This window comes from Dipodomys spectabilis, unplaced genomic scaffold (genome assembly GCF_019054845.1).
Source record: "Dipodomys spectabilis isolate Male_0828 unplaced genomic scaffold, ASM1905484v1 ptg000125l, whole genome shotgun sequence".
NCBI lineage: Eukaryota > Metazoa > Chordata > Mammalia > Rodentia > Heteromyidae > Dipodomys > Dipodomys spectabilis.
Genome location: NW_024870802.1, coordinates 16328867 through 16347111, shown reverse-complemented (window position 1 = coordinate 16347111; position 18245 = coordinate 16328867). Strand labels below are relative to the sequence as shown.

General features: G+C 37.1%; 1 protein-coding gene across 4 annotated transcripts in view; it reads left to right on the top strand.

Annotated features, from left to right (window-relative positions):
• Znf518a (zinc finger protein 518A) overlaps positions 1–17674 on the top strand; it is a 28674-nt gene extending 11000 nt beyond the window's left edge. For 3 of the 4 annotated variants that reach the window (XM_042689395.1, XM_042689396.1, XM_042689397.1), the window contains exons 3-4: positions 3695–3831; positions 11323–17674. In XM_042689395.1, the coding sequence (XP_042545329.1) occupies positions 11445–15878 (4434 nt within the window). In that variant the 5' untranslated portion in view covers positions 3695–3831; positions 11323–11444 and the 3' untranslated portion in view covers positions 15879–17674. The remainder of the gene's footprint in view (positions 1–3694; positions 3832–11322) is intronic. The other variant, XM_042689398.1, reaches the window with a different exon arrangement.
• Positions 17675–18245: the final 571 nt, after the last annotated feature.

Below are 18245 nucleotides of genomic sequence, written 5' to 3'. Positions count from 1 at the left end.
CCTGAGCTTTTCTGCTCAAGGCTAGTGCTTTCCCACTTAAGCCAATCTACACTATCTGTTTTTTGTAGCTAATTGGAGATAAGAGTCTCATGGACATTCCTTTCCTGGCTGGCTTTGAACTGCAGTCCTCAGATCTCACCTAGGATTATAGGCATGAACCACTGGTGCCCATCTTGCCCGCCTGCCTTCCTGCCTCCTACCCCTCCCCTCCCTTACTCCTCCCTTCCTTTTCCTTCCCTCTCCTCCCCTCCCTTCCCTTCTCTTCCCTTCTATACTGATACTGAAACTTGAACTCAAGAGCCTCAAGCTATTTGTTCTGCTTTCTTGCTTACAGGTGGCACTCCACCACTTGAGCCATGCCTTTAGCATGGCATTTGCTAGTTAATTGAAGATTTAAGTCTTGCAAACTTTTCTGCTTAGGCTGGCAGGACTCAGCCTTCTGAATAGGTTACAGTCATGAGACACCAGTACCAGGCTATAGATGATTAAATACACAGTTTATGCAAGAATACTAAGTTAATTCCAAGGAGAATTAAATTACTAAAATGACTCATGTAGTAGAGAATTTGAAGAGTCCAGAAACTATAGAAGAGTTTATAAAAGTTGTGTAAGATTTAAAATTTAAAGATTACTAGGCCTATATGGTGGTACTGGTCATTTCAATAAGAGGAAGTAACTAATTCAGAATGGATGAAATGGAGAAAACTAGTTTGTTTTACAAATTCCCTGTAATATCAAAATTAAACTGTTAGGCCTGGTAGCACATACCTGTTATCCAGCAGTTGGGAGGCCAATTGACATAAGAAGATCATGAGTTTGAGACTAGCCTGATAAATGAGTATTGGTTTAAAATTATTAATATTAACATTAAAATAGTAAAATACTAATAAAATTTATCAGCTCAAATCTTACACTTTATTAATAAAGAAGTACTCAGCATTGCCAAAAAAAATCCAAAAGAATAGTTATGAGTAATGCAAGAATAGTTCAACATTATACTTGCTACTTAGTACTTTTTATAGCATATAGAAGAAACTACACAATGAAAACTAATGTTTCAAGTTTTGGTATCTTTTTTTTGTCGGTTGTGGGGCGTGAACTCTGGGTCTGGGCACTATCTCTTGGCTTTTCAGCTCAGGTGAGTGCTATACTACTTGAGCATAGCTCCACTTCTAGTTTTCTAGTGGTTTATTGGAGATAAGAGTCTCACGGACTTTTCTCAGGCTGGCTTTGAACCATGATCCTCAGATCTCAGCCTTCTGAGTAGCTAGGATTACAGGAGTGAGCCACCGGTGCCTGGCTTAGTTTTTGTATCTTTTTACAGTGTTGCCAGGATAAAAAAGCATGTTATTGGTTGAATGTCTTTTCTATATAAACTAAATATAACACTACATAGCCACTGTTTGTTAAATACCTGCTATTTTGGTAGTATTAACTCCCATTACTTTTTAGATAGCCTTGTTCTTCATAGATTAATTAAACAAACAAAAATGCTTCTTTTTTTTTTTTTAAGTCACTTGTGGGGCTTGAACTCTAGGCCTGAGCGCTGTCCCTGAGCTCTTCATCTCAAGGTGAGCACTCTACCATTTGAGCCACAGTGCCACTTCTGGTTTTCTGGTGGTTCATTGGAGATAAAAGTCTCACAGACTTTACTGCCCGGGCTGGCTTTGAACTGTAGTCCTCAGATCTCAGCCTCCTTAGTAGCAAGGATTACAGGCATGAGCCACCAGTGCCCGGCTACAAAAATGCTTCTAATGACAAAAATTTATATGCCTCATAGTATCCAGTAGCATAATTCTTCATTTTCTAAGTGTTACTGGATCAGAAGTCTGTGTACTCTTCCCCAGAAGATACATATGAACTTTTCTTTGTGAAGGTTGTGCAAACTTGTTTTTCTATTGTTACTATTTTATAAGACTTCATTTTCTTTACTAGCCAACACTGGGCCTTAGAAATATGTAATACCTTTTGTAGTTTGATTGCAAGTTTTCATTCTATTCTAATAAGATTGACTGTTTTTTATCTTGAGTGCACAAAAACATATAAATATATATTATTCTGTATCTTTGTGTCCTTCACCCATTATGTAATGTTTTACTTTTATTACTTATTTCATATTTTATATTTCATATTTTATGGCTTAAAGACAATAAAATATCTATATACATTACTTAGAAAACCATTGTTTTTTTCTGTCTCCTCTTAACCTGTATAACAGGTTAAACAACAGTCTAACTGTTGTTACTTTGAAGATTTTTATAAATACCAGATTTAGTTTAGAAAGTCTGATTCTAAGAAATTACTAGTTTCTTTTAAGTTCCTTTTTTCCTTCTGTTCAGTTTGAATAATGGATGATTGCCTCAGATGTCTGGTAATCCTTGGCTAAGAAGCTGATGGGAAGCTTTTGTCTGAATCAGTATAGGTGTTTTGTTTGTTTTTCCTCCTGTACTGGTGTTTAAGCATAGTTTTGTGCTTGCTAGGTTGATGTTCTACTACTTGAGGCACACATGGTCTCATTTCCCACCTTAGGCTTTACATCATTGCTGGGGTCACAGGTTTGTGCCCACTACATCTTGGCATCCCACCATGAAATTTGGAGTCTTGTGGATTTTACTACCCAGTCTAGCCTGAAATGTTGATCCTCCCACTCTTAGCCTCCCACCTAGCTCGGCATGACAGACATGTGCCATTTCAGTCAACTATGTGTTAATAATGGCTCTCTTGATCTTTTCTGTCACACAGTTAGCTAGAATTACAGGTGTGAGCCATCTGCATTCAACAGTAGTTAAAACTCAAGGTTTTAACTCCTGCTTGAGGAACTCTATGTGGACCAGAGTTCAGTTCTTATTCTGGTCCAGTGTTTCTCAAACTGACTGATGAAACACAAGAATTTTCCTCTTTTACCCCAATCTGTTGTACATTGATAGTTTTAAATTTTATGAAGCTTAATTACTAGAATAATAAAATTTAAAGCTTGAAGACATTTAAGGCACAACTCCTGCATATATATATTATCTATAGTGTTGGTACCAGGGCTTGAATTTAGTGCCTTGTGGTGGAGTCTCACCAGCTCTTGTGTCCCAAGGTGTCAGCCTTCTGAATTTACAGGCATGAATTGTAAGCATGAGCCACCAGCACTTCTTTCTCCTGAGTAGCTAGTATTACCAGCTACTGTACCTGACTGCCTATATTTTGTTTTTGTTTTGTTGGTTGTAGGGCTTGAACTCTGGGCTTTTGGGCACTGTCCCTAAGCTTTCCAGCTCAAGGTGAGCACTCTTATCACTTGAGCCACAGCACCACTTCTGGTTTTCTAGTGGTTAATTGGAGATAAGAGTCTCAAGGACTCTCTTGTATTGGCTGGCTTTGAACTGTAGTCCTCAGATCTCAGCCTCCTGAGTAGCAAGGATTACAGTGCCTGGCTTGCTTATTCCTCCATCCATCCATCCATCCATCCATCCATCCATCCATCCATCCATATATGATATCATTGAGATGAGAATACAAAGAATTTTTCTCGATTTTTTTTTTTTTAGTTACAAGAGGGAAATGTAGGAATTCATTTTTTTTCCTAATAGTATAGACATAAAATTTATAATAAGCAAGGACAGAACTCTTAGGCAGAAGATGATAGCCATGAATGTAAGAAGCTTCATCTTTGTTCAGAGTAATTTCTTCTTTATTTCTCTCCTGATAGCCAGAACTAGCAGCCTTTCCTGGCCTCTGGATCCAGCTCTGAATTAATTTCTCACCTCAAGAATCTTGGCCTGGGCCTTTTCTTACCAAAAGGGCTCCACCCTGATCTTCCAGTGAAGCCTCTCTTTACTCCTCAAGGTATGTTTAGAGGAGGGAGGAACCATAATTTTGTCATTCACTTGGGGTATTAGATACTCATTAAATATTGATTGGTGAATGTCCCTTAGTGGCCTTCCTCTTTTGAATTGTGGTCCTACATATGTGACGTGACTGCCACTGTGGTCCCAGCCTAGGTAGCTGAGGCAGGAGGATTGCTTGAGCCAAGGAGTTTGATATTAGCCTAGACAACATAGCAAGATTCAGTGTAGGTCAGCATTTGTTTTCAACTCTTCTCTTACCAGGCCATTTCCCACCAGACATTTTGAAATAGGTTTTGGGGTATTTTTCTAGTTCCTCCTAGTCACATGATGATGATGATGATGATTGTTTTTTTGTTGAGTAATTGGGAGAAAGAGAAAATAAAGTGGCTTAATTTGCTAACTTGATGCTGGAAATGTTCCAGATTATTTTAATGCTTTTACAGAATTGTCTTATTACAGTGACTTAAAATAATGGTCAAGTTTTTTGTTTTTGTTTTTGTTTGTCAGTTGTGGGGCTTGAACTCTGGGGGGGCGCTGTCCCTCAGCTCTTCAGCTCAAGGCTAGAGCTCTACTGCTTGAGCCACAGCACCGCTTCTGGCTTTCTAATGGTTAATTGGAGATAAGAGTCTCATGGACTTTCTTCCCCGGGCTGGCTTTGAACCACGATCCTCAGATCTCAGCCTCCTGAGTAGCTAGGATTACAGGCGTGAGCCACTGGCGCTTGGCTTTTTTTTTTTTTTTAATGGCTCCTAGGACTTAGGGCCTGGGTACCGTCCCTGAGCTTTTTGCTCAAGGCTAGTGCTGTACCATTTTGAGCCACAGCTCCGCTGACAGTTTACTGGTGGTGGTTAATTAGAAATAAGAGTCTCATATGGGGGAAGGGGGGAGGCTGGGAAGGGAGGTGAAGGGTAAACAAAGGAGGAGGCTGCAATGCTTGGTAAGAAATGTACGCATTATCCTGCCCATGTAATTGTAACCCCTCTGTACAGTATGTTCACAAATAAAAAAAAAGAGTCTCATAGATGTTTTTGCCTGGGTTGGCTTTAAATCATGATCCTCACCCTCAGCTTCCTGAATAGCTAGGATTATAGGGGTAAGATACTAGCACCTGGCAGGTCAAGTTTTATGAAGTAGTAATATCATAGTTAAATGGGTCATGTAAGACCAATAAACCTTGATGGTAGGGTAGAGATTGAACTATAATAAAAAGAGCATTAGTCTAATAGATTGAGGGATTCAAATTATGATAAAATTTCTTTTTCCCTTTTTATCTTACCTGAGATATTCATAACATTTTGATCACAGGTGCCAACCCTAGTGTATGAGTTGTTATCAGATATCATTATCTCATGGTAACATTTAGACATATATGAAAACTGTTATTCAAACAAACTTGAAAAATTACAAACTGCAAACTACCTCAAATATACAAACTCCTCTTATATTGTATTTTGTATGCTATAAATTAAAGGTATCAGATTTAAAGAAATTACTACCAAAAGCCAGTGCTGGTGGCTCATACCTAGCTAGCTATTTGAGAAACTAAGTTTGGGAGGATCATAGTTGGAGGCCAGCCAGGGTAAGAAAGTTTGAGAGATCCCTTTTCAACTGATATTTGGATGCCTTGGTGAGTGCCTGTTATCCTAGTTACAATGCAAAGCTTAAAATAGGCGATCATGGGCCAGGCACATACCCAGGGAAGGAAATAATAAACTATCTCAGAAGAACAGTATTAAAAAAAAAAAAAAGGATTGGAGTTGTAGATTACCTAAGTAGCAATACAGAAGTCTTGAGTCCAAACCCCTGTACTGGGAAAAAAAAAGATAAAATAAAAGTCCTTCTCATCTGACTGGCCCATTTAAGGAGGGCAAATTAAGCTCTTGATTCATAACTATTTCTTTAACAATGTCATCTTTGAAACAGTGAACCTGAAATGGGATATTTGTTACAAAAAGTTTGTTATTACAGTACAAAAAAAAGGCAGTGTTAGGTTAAGGTCTCATGAAGTCTATGGGGGTCCACTGTTGATTTTTCCATGTGAAACATATGCTCATAAATATTTCTGAAGGGGGCTGGGAAGGTGGCTCATTGGTAGAGAGCTTGCCTTGCATGCATGAAGCCCTGGGTTCGATTCCCCAGCACCACAAAAGCAAAAAGAAAAAAAGCCGGAAGTGGCGCTGTGGCTCAAGTGGTAGAGCACCTAGCCTTGAGCTAAAGAGCTGAGGGACAGCGCCCAGGCCCAGAGTTCAGGCCCCACGACCAGACCCAAAATAACTAAGTAAAAATAAATAAATAAATAAATATTTCTGAAGGACAGCTAAATATACATGTTTTCATCCCAACATGCACTCCTACATTCCTAACAAAATAGAAAAATCTACACTAAAAACAAAAGATTTAATTTCCTATCCTATTATCTTTATTATCTGTACCCCTTTATTTTTCATGTCTTTTGACAAAAAAAAGCATCTTAAAATTACAGATATCACAACTAAATATGGGTTTATCTTTTCCTTCTAGATTTTAAATTTATCTTGATTGCAAATTATAATAACTCATTATGAAAAACATGCAAAATTTTATAAGCAAACAGCCTATCAACTATTTGTTGTGTTATCTTGATAAAGTTCAAAATAAGATTTTCAGGGAGGATCTTAACAAGGCACCCCACATGAAACCCATAAAATCAGATCATATATCTATGTGTAGACATGTAGGCTAAGTAATCTTGCTAATTTAAAAATACTCATTTGGCATAAATTGACATGTTTAATTGAAACTTTTTTACAACTGCTTAAAATATAATAATTTAAAATACTAGGCATTATCAGTGAACTGAGAACTCCATTAAAGTAAGCTTTTTCAGTTATCTTTTTTGGTACCAAGGCTCAGAGCCTGGGTGCTGTCCTGGAGCTTTATTGATGAAAGCAAGTACTCTGTCACTTGAGTCACAGCTCCACTTCCAGCTTTTTTAGAGTCTCACAGACCTTCCTGCACGTTAGCTTTTGAACCATGATTCTTAGATCTCAGCCTCTTGAATAGCTAGGAATACAGGTGCAATCCATTGGCACCCAGCTAGATCTCTTGTTTTTGATGAAATATTTCAGTATGCTAAAATATTATTAGATAATTTCATGACTTCTTACGTAGGCTATTCTTAGTAGATAAACTTTCTTAGTATGATATAACATGATTTGGGCCCAGTTTAATTATTAGTGGCTGTTCCATATTACAGAAATGCCCTCAAAGGTTATTGTCATATAAGTGACATTCTTTAGTTAGGTTATTTTGACTAGCTATGTTTTTAGAATTTTTTCTTAGAATTCACATAAAATTAGCCCTTTCTCTCTACTTCACTCCTTCCCTTCCATTTTTGATAGTATTTGGGCTTTAACTCAGGACTTCTTGCTTGGTGTAGATAGGCACTTGAACCATACCTCCAGTCTCACATTTTTACCCAGAGGCTATCTAAGATTATCCTTCTACCTTCATCATAGCTCTGATCAGAGAGGCACCTGCTACAAAACCCAGCTAATTGTTTGAAATGGAGTTTCACTTTCTGGGGCTGGTCATGAGATTCTGGAGATTCTCCTTATCACTATCAGCTCAGTAAATGGGATATTAGGCATGAGCCATTACTCCTGGCCTCACATTAGTGATTTTAGAGGCATTTATTGTGTTTGCCGTACTGAGCACTTATCATCACTGTCTAGTTGAAAAATATTTTAGTCACCAGGCGCCAGTGGCTCACACCTGTAATCCTAGCTATCTGAGGATCAAAGCCAGCCTGAGCAGGAAAGTCCGTAAGATTCTCGTCTCTCATAAACCACTTGAAAACTGGAAGTGGCGCTGTGGCTCAAGTGGTAGAGCGTTTGCCTTGAGCTGAAGAGCACAGGGTCAGCACCCAAGCCTAGAGTTCAAGCCCCACGACCAACCAAAAAAAAATATATATATATAAGCCGGGCGCTGGTGGCTCACGCCTGTAATCCTAGCTACTCAGGAGGCTGAGATCTGAGGATCGCGGTTCAAAGCCAGCCCGGGCAGGAGAGACCGTGAGACTCCTATCTCCAATAAACCACCAGAAAACCGGAAGTGGTGCTGTAGCTCAAGTGGTAGAGCGCTCGCCTTGAGCTGAAGAGCTGAGGGACAGCTCCCAGGCCCAGAGTTCAAGCCCCACAACCGACAAAAAAAAAAAAAAAATATATATATATATATATACATATTTTATATATGTATATATATATATATATACATATTAGTCCCAATGAAGACTATATACCTGTTAAGTAGTCACTCCATCCCTCTTTTCAGCCACTGGAATATCTAAGATAAATGGAAATCCCCTTCCTTTAAAAAAAAAAACAACTTTTTTTCCTCCCCTGCCAGAGGACTCTTAATCTTCTTCATTTACTAGGGATTATAAACAAAAGCAAATTCATTTAAGTTGTTTGGAGTCAAATCTACCTGAAAATGTACTGGGCTTGTTTATGAGGAAAGAGTATATGGATTAATAAATGAACTTGATGGCATTTCTTGGCTGCCATGTATCCTGCCTAATTATTTTCTTTTTTTTTCTTTTCTTTTTTTTTTTTTTGCCAGTCATGGGGCCTGAACTCTGGGTCTGGGCGCTGTCCCTCAGCTCTTCAGCTCAAGGCTAGCGCTCTACTACTGGAGCCACAGTGCCACTTCTGGCTTTTTCTGTTTATGTGGTGCTGAGGAATCGAACCCAGGACCTCATGCTTGCAAGGCATGCACTCTACCGCTGAGCTACCTTCCCAGCCCCCCCTGCCTAATTATTTTCTATTCCTTGAATGTATTGGGTAGATGAGGTTGCTGAATAGTGCTTAACAAGCAACGTATTAATGTATGCTTCCTACTTCCTCCTGAACTGTGAGTTGGAATAGAGGAGAGACCATATTTTTTAAATTTCTCTATAGCACCTGTCAAAATATTTTCTACTTTTATTAGGTATTTATTAGTTTTTGTTAATTGAGTTGTTTTAAAAGCCTACTTTTACATTGGGATATGTTATTTTTTTTTTTTTGGGTCCAGTCATGGGGCCTGAACTCTGGGCCTGAGCGCTGTCCCTCAGCTCTTCAGCTCAAGGCTAGTGCTCTACCACTTGAGCCACAGTGCCACTTCTGGCTTTTTTCTTTTTGCTTATGTGGTGCTGAGGAATCAAACCCAGGGCCTCAGGCATGCAAGGCAAGCGCTCTACCACTGAGCCAACTTCCTAGACCGGATATGTTATTTTTTAAAGAAAAAATTGTGAGCTATTTTGAAATGGAATTCATGATATTTAGAAATAGCAAAATCTAATTACTTGATGTTATATAAATATAATTTTGGATATATGATATTATTAAGACACAAATTGCTTTTTATAATGAAACTTGTATGATAATCTCTTTTTTGTGTGTGCTAGTCCTGGAGCTTGAACTTAATGCATGGCCTGTGTCCAAGCTTTATTGCTGGAGGCTAGCACTCTCCCACTGGAGCCACAGCTCTACTTCTGGCTTTTTGCTGGATAATTGGAGGTAGTCTCACAGACTTTCTTGCCTATGCTTTGAACCATGATCCTCAGATTTCACCTTTCTAAGTAGCTAAAATTAACAGGCGTGAACCACCAGTGCTCAGCTATAGGAAGTATAGAAAAAGCTTGAGTGTGGATTAACCAGAATGACCACACTATGAAATTCTGGCAAATGTACAGAAACGATTACTATGTGTATAAAAGTTTTGGTTTTTTTTTTTTCAAGTCAAGCAGGAAGTGTATAAAAGTTTTGTATATTTGATCACTTTCAGATCTGGTTGAAGTTTCATAGATGATTTTTGTTGTTGCTGTTTGTGTTGCTGTTGCTTTTATTTTAAATGTAAATTATCCCTGAGGAAGTTACAGAAATAGGAAATCTGAGACAAATCTGTTACAGTTCTTATGAGATAATGGTTACAGGATAACTAACCACATGAGATAATAGTTACAGGATAAACCACATGTGTAATGGAGTCTTTAAGAATCCCTTATAAATTTTTAAAAAATCTTTAATATTACAAGTAAATGTGGTACACACCTGTAATTTTAACATGTTCAGGAGACTGAGGCCCAGAAATTCTGGACACAGTATCAGGGCTCCCATCTCAAAGAAAAAAAGAAAAGAAAGTTAACCCAGTTTTAGAACTGAAGTATCCAATCTTAAGAGTTTAAGTTGGGCCTGGTGGCACATGCCTATAATCCCAGCACTCACAGGATTGGAGTTTCCAGGTCAGCCTAGGCTATATTATTTAATGATATCATATCTTAAAAAATAAAATAGCCAGGCTCATAACCTGTAATACTAGCTATTCAGGAGGCTGGGATCTGAGAATTGTTATTCAAAGCCAGCCTGGGCAGGAAAGTTTGTGAGATTTTTCAGTGAACTACTCAAAAAAGCCAGAACTGATGCTGTGATATAAGTGGTAGAGTGCTTGATTCCCTTGACCAAAAGAAGCTCAGAAACAGTATCCAGGCCCAGAGTTTAAGACCCAGAACCAGCAGGCAGGGTGAAAGGGGATGGAAGGGATGGGGGGGAAGCTGGGCACTGGACACTGGTGGCTCACACCTGTAATCTTAACAACTCAGGAGGCTGAGATTTAAGGATCAGCCAGCCCTGGCAGAAAAGTCTGTGAATACTCTTCTTATATTCAAATAAACTACTCAACAAAACAAAACCCACAAATGGAACTGTGGCTCAAGTGGCTGACTGCTAGCCTTGAGCAAAAAAGAAACTGTAGGACAGTGCCCAGGCCCTGAGTTCAAGCCTCAGGACTGGCAGATAGATAGAAAGATGGATGGATAGATAGATAGATAGATAGATAGATAGATAGATAGATAGATAGATAGATAGATAGATAGATAGATAGATAGATAGAATCTTATCACTTGAAGATATTATGAGAATATGGTTTTGTTTGGAGGAGGAAACTGAGATGCAAAGAAATTAATCCCATGGCATAGTTGGATTAGAGCTTGCATTTTCTGACTTCTATGTTATCTTCTTTTTTTTTTCACTTTCAACTGTTTCTTTTTCAAATTTTTTATTGTGATTAAGTAGTTACATAATTTCCCAAATTTCACAGTATTGTGGGATAGTGATGCTTAGTTAAAGTCACAAACACATTCTAACTTTCATGGGGCAAATTGTCTATCATGGTCTATAACATTTATGAGCTCTATGAGCTTTGCAATAGTTATTTCTTCCACATTGGGTGATATGTACATTTCTTTTGTTTTGCATAGCATCAGCTGCTGTTCCCTCTTTCCCACTTGTTTCCTCCCTCCCATTGCTGCCATTGAATTACTTCTTGTTAGTGGTTTGTACATCAACCAAGTCTTCAGTCTCAGTATGTGCGTTTGGCTAACATTTCAACTTTGTGTCAAAAATTGAACTTAAAGATAAGAAATTTGCTTTTAATTTTGTGATGAAAATTTCAGTTCTTTGTTTAATTTTAGGTGAGTTGATGTTGAAAAGTTCCTGTTTAATTTGAAGATGTTTTGGAACATTATTGTTTCCTGTTGAATAACTTCAGGAGTTTTCAGAACAAAAGAAATTGGGATTTTTTTTTTATTACATCATGCCATTTGAAGAGAAACAATTATTTTGTGATGAAGAGCAAATTACTTTAAAAAAAGATGATGATGTAAAGAATAAGATAGCTGATACTGTGAGATCAGAACCTAAACAAAAAATTTTAGAAACTGATTTTCATTATGGATTAAAAATTTTAAAAGTTGATTTGCCAAAGGTTTATATTCCAGATGAAGTTCTACTGAAACATGAAGTTGACAAATACAGCAAATTATTTCAGAGAAGACAACAGACTGCAAGAAAATCTATAAATGTAAGGACGGTAAACTGTGTAGAGGAGTGTGTATTGCTTTGTAAGTCTGAGAGAGCTGAAGAAGAAGGTGTAAAAATGTCTGCAAAAATACTTAATTTCAGCTGTTCAAAATGCCAAGATGGCACTCGGTATAGCCCGAATGATTTACAGAAACACTTTCAAATGTGGCACCGTGGAGAATTACCTTCATTTCCTTGTGAAATGTGTAATTTTTCAGCAAATGACTTCCAGATATTTAAACAACACCGACAAACCCATAGAAGTACTTTAGTAAAATGTGACATTTGTAACACTGAGCGTGTATATAGTTTATTAGGCTTGACAAAGCATTTCACATCTAAACATTGTGTTAATGGCAATTTTCAATGTGAAGAGTGCAAATTCTTCACCCAGGATGTTGGTACATTTGTTCAGCATATTCATAGACATAACGAAATTCACTATAAATGTGGTAAATGCCATCATATGTGTCTCACCAAAGCAGAGCTTCAGAAACATTTTCTTGTTCATTGTGGTACTCTTCCCTTCACTTGTCAATATTGTAGTTATGGTGCCACCCATAAGGACCATCTTGTAAGACATGTTATAACTTTGCACAAAGAACATTTGTATGCAAAAGAAAAACTGGACAAAGACAACCATGACAAAAGGATCACAAGTACTTCTGCAGGTCTTAAACTAATACTGAAAAGATACAAAATTGGTACATCAAAAACATTCTGGAAACGTAAGAAAATTAACAGTGGAAGTGACAAAGATGTAGAGGAAAGCACTCAGGAGCTTAATATAATGAGCAAAACACAAGAGACTGGATCTGAAGATCAGAGCCATCTTGGTAAGAAACATTTAAATGAAGAGAAGCGTAAAAGGCTACACTGTGAAGATAGTGATAAGCCCACAGGGTCAGAGTCAGAAAAACGAATTCTTCTCTCCTCTGGGCAGTGTAATAGAGCTGATGAAGGATCAAATGCTACTTCAGGTTTCTTGAAATCTACTTGTCAGGGACCTACAGTGTTACTGATGAAAAATAATAAAGTAACAATTCCCGCAAACTACAGTTCGAAGTTTATGGGCTTCAAGATGGTAGATGGAAAACAACATATTGTAATAAAATTGTTGCCTCCCAGTAAACCAAATTTACACACTTCAGCCTCACAGTTAGATGCTACAAAAGACAATGCTACTCACTTGAAGCTCCAGACTTTGGACACCACTGCATTTTTAACTGGAGTAACAACTGAGTTAAGTGAAAACATTTCTATGAAAGCAACTCCATTTTTATGCCCACCTCCTATAGTTTCAGGGAAAATAATTTCTGAAAAAGAAATGGCTTTGATATCTGAAAGGAGTAATATTCCTCAAACAGTGGATAATAGTAAAAATCTATCGTCTTTGCCAGCAACATCAGAATTGGTTACCACATCAATGGGTTTGACAGCAAAAGTTGAAACAAGAGATAACGTTGACTTACGGGGAAATCATATTGCTCAGAACCATTCAGAAATACTGGGTAACACCGTTAAAGCTCAAGATAAAGTCAACCATAATAACAAGCCAAATGCATATACTAGTGGAGATATGCATAACTATTGTATTAGTTATGTCAACTCTGAGTTACCAGTTGAATCTTCAAACCAAGGATCATTACCTTTTCATAATTACTCAAAAGTGAATAATAAGCGTCGTAGGTTTTCAGGACCAGCAGTGTGTGAAAACCTTCAGAAAGAATCTTCATCAAGCAAAACAGTTCAACAGCCAACTAATGATGCTGTTTTTACACCAATTAGGAAGGAAATCTCAAACACAGATAGTCTGTTACCATCTGTTAGCCTTTTAAATGATAAAGATGGAATTTCAAAAATGAAAGCTGAAATTGAAGAGCAATGTGTTATAGAAAAAGGACAAAATATTGATGGACAAAGCCTGTACACTAATGAAAACCAGAATTTAGAGAATGTGACTGAAAAATCTAACTGGAATGACACTTGTAGTATTGATTCACCTATGATGCCTAGAATCACATCTGTTTTCTCTCTCCAGAGCCAACAGGCATCAGAATATTTACCACCTGAAGTAAACCAATTACTTCAAGATATATTAATGCCGAAATCTAATGTAAAGCAGGACTCTGACATTCCAGATAAAAGTCCATCACTTCATTGTGAGCAGTCACAACAAAATCAGGGAGAAGACTTGACAGTTGAACCTTCAAAAGACTTGAAAGAACATAGTATCTGCCCATTATCATCTGGAAGTATGAGTGTTAATATGCCTACAGATAATCAGAGTTTGAAATGTAATGGAAAAGAAAAACAAGTGCTGTCAGTGTTACAAGATGTAAGAGATTCAGAGAAAGTTCCAGGTGTTAGCACATTACCAAAAACTCAGTCAGATGCAATAATAACGCAACAGCTTGTAAAAGACAAACTGCGTGTCAACACACAGAATTCAGGTTCTTTAGGTATACAGAATCCACTCATAAGCTTAGAACAGAAAAAAACTGTATTTGTTCAAACTCCAAAAGGAATTTTTATACCATTGAAAGTTGCTAACAAGCCTGGAGTCCACATTCTTTCTAAAAGAGCACTTCCATTAATTAATACTCCAGGTGTACCTGCTTCTCTTCTTTTAAACAACAAACCTGGGATGGTTTTGACATTTAGTAATGGGAAACCTGAAGATGTTTCCATTGTCAACACTGAGAGTACTCAAGCTTGTGGAACTAATGAGCCTTTCAAAACTCCCTTTTTGAAGGTAGAACACAACAGTAATTGTCTCACACCTGCACTTTGTTCCAGCATTGGCAGTTGTTTGAGTATGAAAAGTCGCTCAGAAAATGCATTGCCATTAAAAAGCTCTTACATTATTAAAACACCAGGAAGTTCTTCAGGGAAAGCTGTTCCTACTTCTAATGTACTGTCAGAGCAGCAGGGTGCAAAGTTGAGTGTCTTAGATTCAGTTAAACAGCAGAATGAAAGTTTCCCGAAGGCACCTCTCTATACCCTTTTGCCTGATGGCAGGCAAGCTGTTTTTCTAAAGTATGTGATGCCAAATAACACAGAGCTGCTTAAGCCTAAGTTAGTCCAAAATTCTAATCAAAATACACAGCCAAAGACACCTGAAGGAACATCACAGACAATATTTTTGAAATTTTTTAATTCTGTTTCAAATGTGACTGCTGCTAATAATCAATCAGTTAGCAATTCTGTAATCCCATTGCAGAAAGAGAATGTACCATCTAATCAGACTATAGGTGGAGAGCAGAAAGAGCCAGAATCTTGTAGAGATGCCTTACCCTTCTTAACAGATGATTTGATGCCAGCAAATGAAATTACTGTAACTTCTACTGCAACATGCCCAGAACCTTCTGAGGAACCACTATGTATCAGTGACCATTCAGAAGCCAGAGTATTACGGTGTAAGACAAATGGTGCAGTTGAGAGAAGTTTCAATAGAAGAAAGACTTCCATAAGCAAATTTTCTAAAATAAAATCTCGTGTAAGTGAAGATTCTGAAATTACCTTTGTATCTAGAAACAGAAATTGTAAACGAAAATGTAGGGATAGTTACCAAGAGCCTCCAAGAAAAAAGTCAACATTGTATAGAAAGTGCAAAGAAAAAACTAAAACTGAAGATGTCCATGAAGCTTTTGGACTCAACAGACCTAGGCTTGCAAAAGACACAGTCAGAATGTTAAGGCTTTTCCCCTTTAGTTCCAGACAACTTGTGAAATGTCCCAGGAGAAACCAACCAGTTGTGGTTTTGAATCATCCTGATGTAGATGCTCCAGAAGTCGTGAGTGTAATGAAAACTATCTCAAAATTTAATGGGCATGTACTTAAGGTTTCATTGTCAAAGAGAACTATCAGTGCTTTACAGAAACCAGTTTGTTATAATCCTTCTAAAACAACATTTGATGATTTTCCCAAGAGGCACAAAACATTTAAAACGGTTAATTCCGTGAAAGAAAGATTTGTGCTAAAATTAACACTCAAAAAGACAAGCAAAAACAATTACCAGATTGTGAAAACTACCTCTGAAAATGTTTTGAAAGCTAAGTTTAACTGTTGGTTTTGTGGTAGAGTATTTGACAATCAGGATACATGGGCTGGTCATGGGCAGAGACATTTAATGGAAGCTACTCGAGACTGGAATATGTTAGAATAATTTACCAAATTAACCAAGGAAAAGAAAATAAAACTATTTGAGAAGAAAACAGTTGAAAGACCATGATACAGACATTTTCTACTTCAGTATAGTTCCTGAAATTAAACATTTTAAGTATCAGTTATATTTCCATGGAAGACCAAAAGCTTTATGTATGGTACTTGAAAATGCCATCACTGTACAAGTAAGTTTTGAAAGAAATTAACTTACATAGCTGTATCTTGACTTAATCTTTTTTAAAAGATGTGCTTGTGAGAAGTTAGTGATAGTTTGGTTAAAATAGTTTTCCCAATAGAGTTCTTTTCTAGAGACTCTTCATAGAGGGTAAATAGGGATAGTCCCATTCCCTTTCTTCCACCAGCCTTATAAATCCGATTAGCCAGCTCCTCTGAAGATGGGGTGCTCTTTCACATTGGAATTGGATTTCTTATCACTTGTGAAAACATACTGAGAGCCTGTGTAAAGAAGTTACCCTGTATCTGCTGAATACAGTTCATTTGAAAGATAGAATCCTTTGAAACTATTTTCACAGTTAAACTTGGAAGAGTTTGGGGCAAGTTATTCTTGTTTCCTGTTAAGCTCTGTCCCATGTCAGAAATTGTAATGCCTTCCCAAGGTGACCCTTTCTCTAAATTGCAGTAAATGAGCAGCTTTTCTACTTCCAGTTAAACTTCAGTGTTTTTTTTTTTCTGAATTTGATCATATTCTACAGTGATTCTCTTGCACAGAACTATGCTTATCTGATTTAAATTGTCCATCATTAATCAAAAGATCCTGTTTTTCTTCTTGGTTGTCACCCCTTTAAAAAGAGTGGAATATTTAAGCACTTGAAAGTTAAAATATTTTAGATAATATTTTGAAGCAAATTTAGTAAAACAAACCATATTTTTTGTCTGTAATTGTCTAAATTAGGTTAGAGCATTTTTGTTAGTAACTCTTTAGTATATCAGACAAAAGCAGATAGATATTGATTGTGTTTGAAAATGGGGAAGCATTAATATGGACACTGTTCATAAAGCTTCAATTCAAGGTAGATTCCTAAGGGACATGCTCAAAAATTTCAAAAATGGACATTTTATAACAGAATCATTAAACTTTTCATCTTGTAAGTTTGGATCAGATTTTGTTGCATCACTGGATAATGGAGTCCCTATATTACAAGATTAGATACTATGATTTTTGTTTCAAGTCTTAATAACATTTTCTTTGATTGAAAACTTCAGGGCTTTTCTGTATATAATAAATCTGTACATACATTTTGTACTTTTATGTAAATTTTGCACAGGAAGTTTTTGACAAAATTACAATTTAGTTCTGTGCATGCACTAAAAGACTGGTTGCTTAATTTAAAAGGTGTGTATGAGACTCGTTTTTTTTTTAAATTTTTATTTCAGATGTAGATTTCTTTTTTGTAAATTCATTTTTCAGGGATTAAAACACTATGTTAGTAAGTGCCTAAAAAAATGTGAAACAGTTTACATATGTCAACTGTAACAGTAGGTCCCAAATGGGTCCATTCTCCTAATAGTTTATTTTGAAGAAAGCCATACAGATGCTTCAAGCTATCTTACTATGCACATTATACTTGTACTGTTTTATGTGCAGTTTATCTACTTTCTTAGTGGAGTATTTTTTGTATACAACCTGTTACAATTGTGTTTCTTAAATTGAGCCTAAAAATGGAATTGATCGGAAATATACAGTATATATTAATAATGTATATGGTGTTTAAAGAATGGTAAGCATTAATTTCATTGTTAATGAAGGTTTTCTTCAATAAATTTATCTTAAATTTGTGTTTATACAGAATCTTATTACTGTGTTAAATTTTAATGGTAATTCTGTTTTAGCCATGTAATTTTCTTCCTCTCGTGTGTGTGTGTGTGTGTGTGTGTGTGTGTGTGTGTGTGTGTGTGTTGATTCTGAACTCTGTTTATACAGAATCTTATTACTGTGTTAAATTTTAATGGTAATTCTGTTTTAGCCATGTAATTTTCTTCCTCTCGTGTGTGTGTGTGTGTGTGTGTGTGTGTGTGTGTGTGTGTGTGTGTGTGTGTGTGTGTGTGTGTGTGTGTGTGTGTGTGTGTGTGTGTGTGTGTGTGTGTGTGTGTGTGTGTGTGTGTTGATTCTGAACTCTGGGCCTGGGCGCTGTCCCTCAGCTCTTCAGCTCAAGGCTAGCGCTCTACCATTTGAGCCATAGCACCACTTCCAGCTTTTTTCTTTTTGCTCATGTGGTGCTGAGGAACCGAACCCAGGGCCTCTTGCATGCAAGGCAAGCGCTCTACCACTGAGCCACCTTCCCAGCTCTGATTCTAGAGTTTGAACTCAGGATTTAGGTGCTGTTCTTTACTTTTTTTTAAAATCACA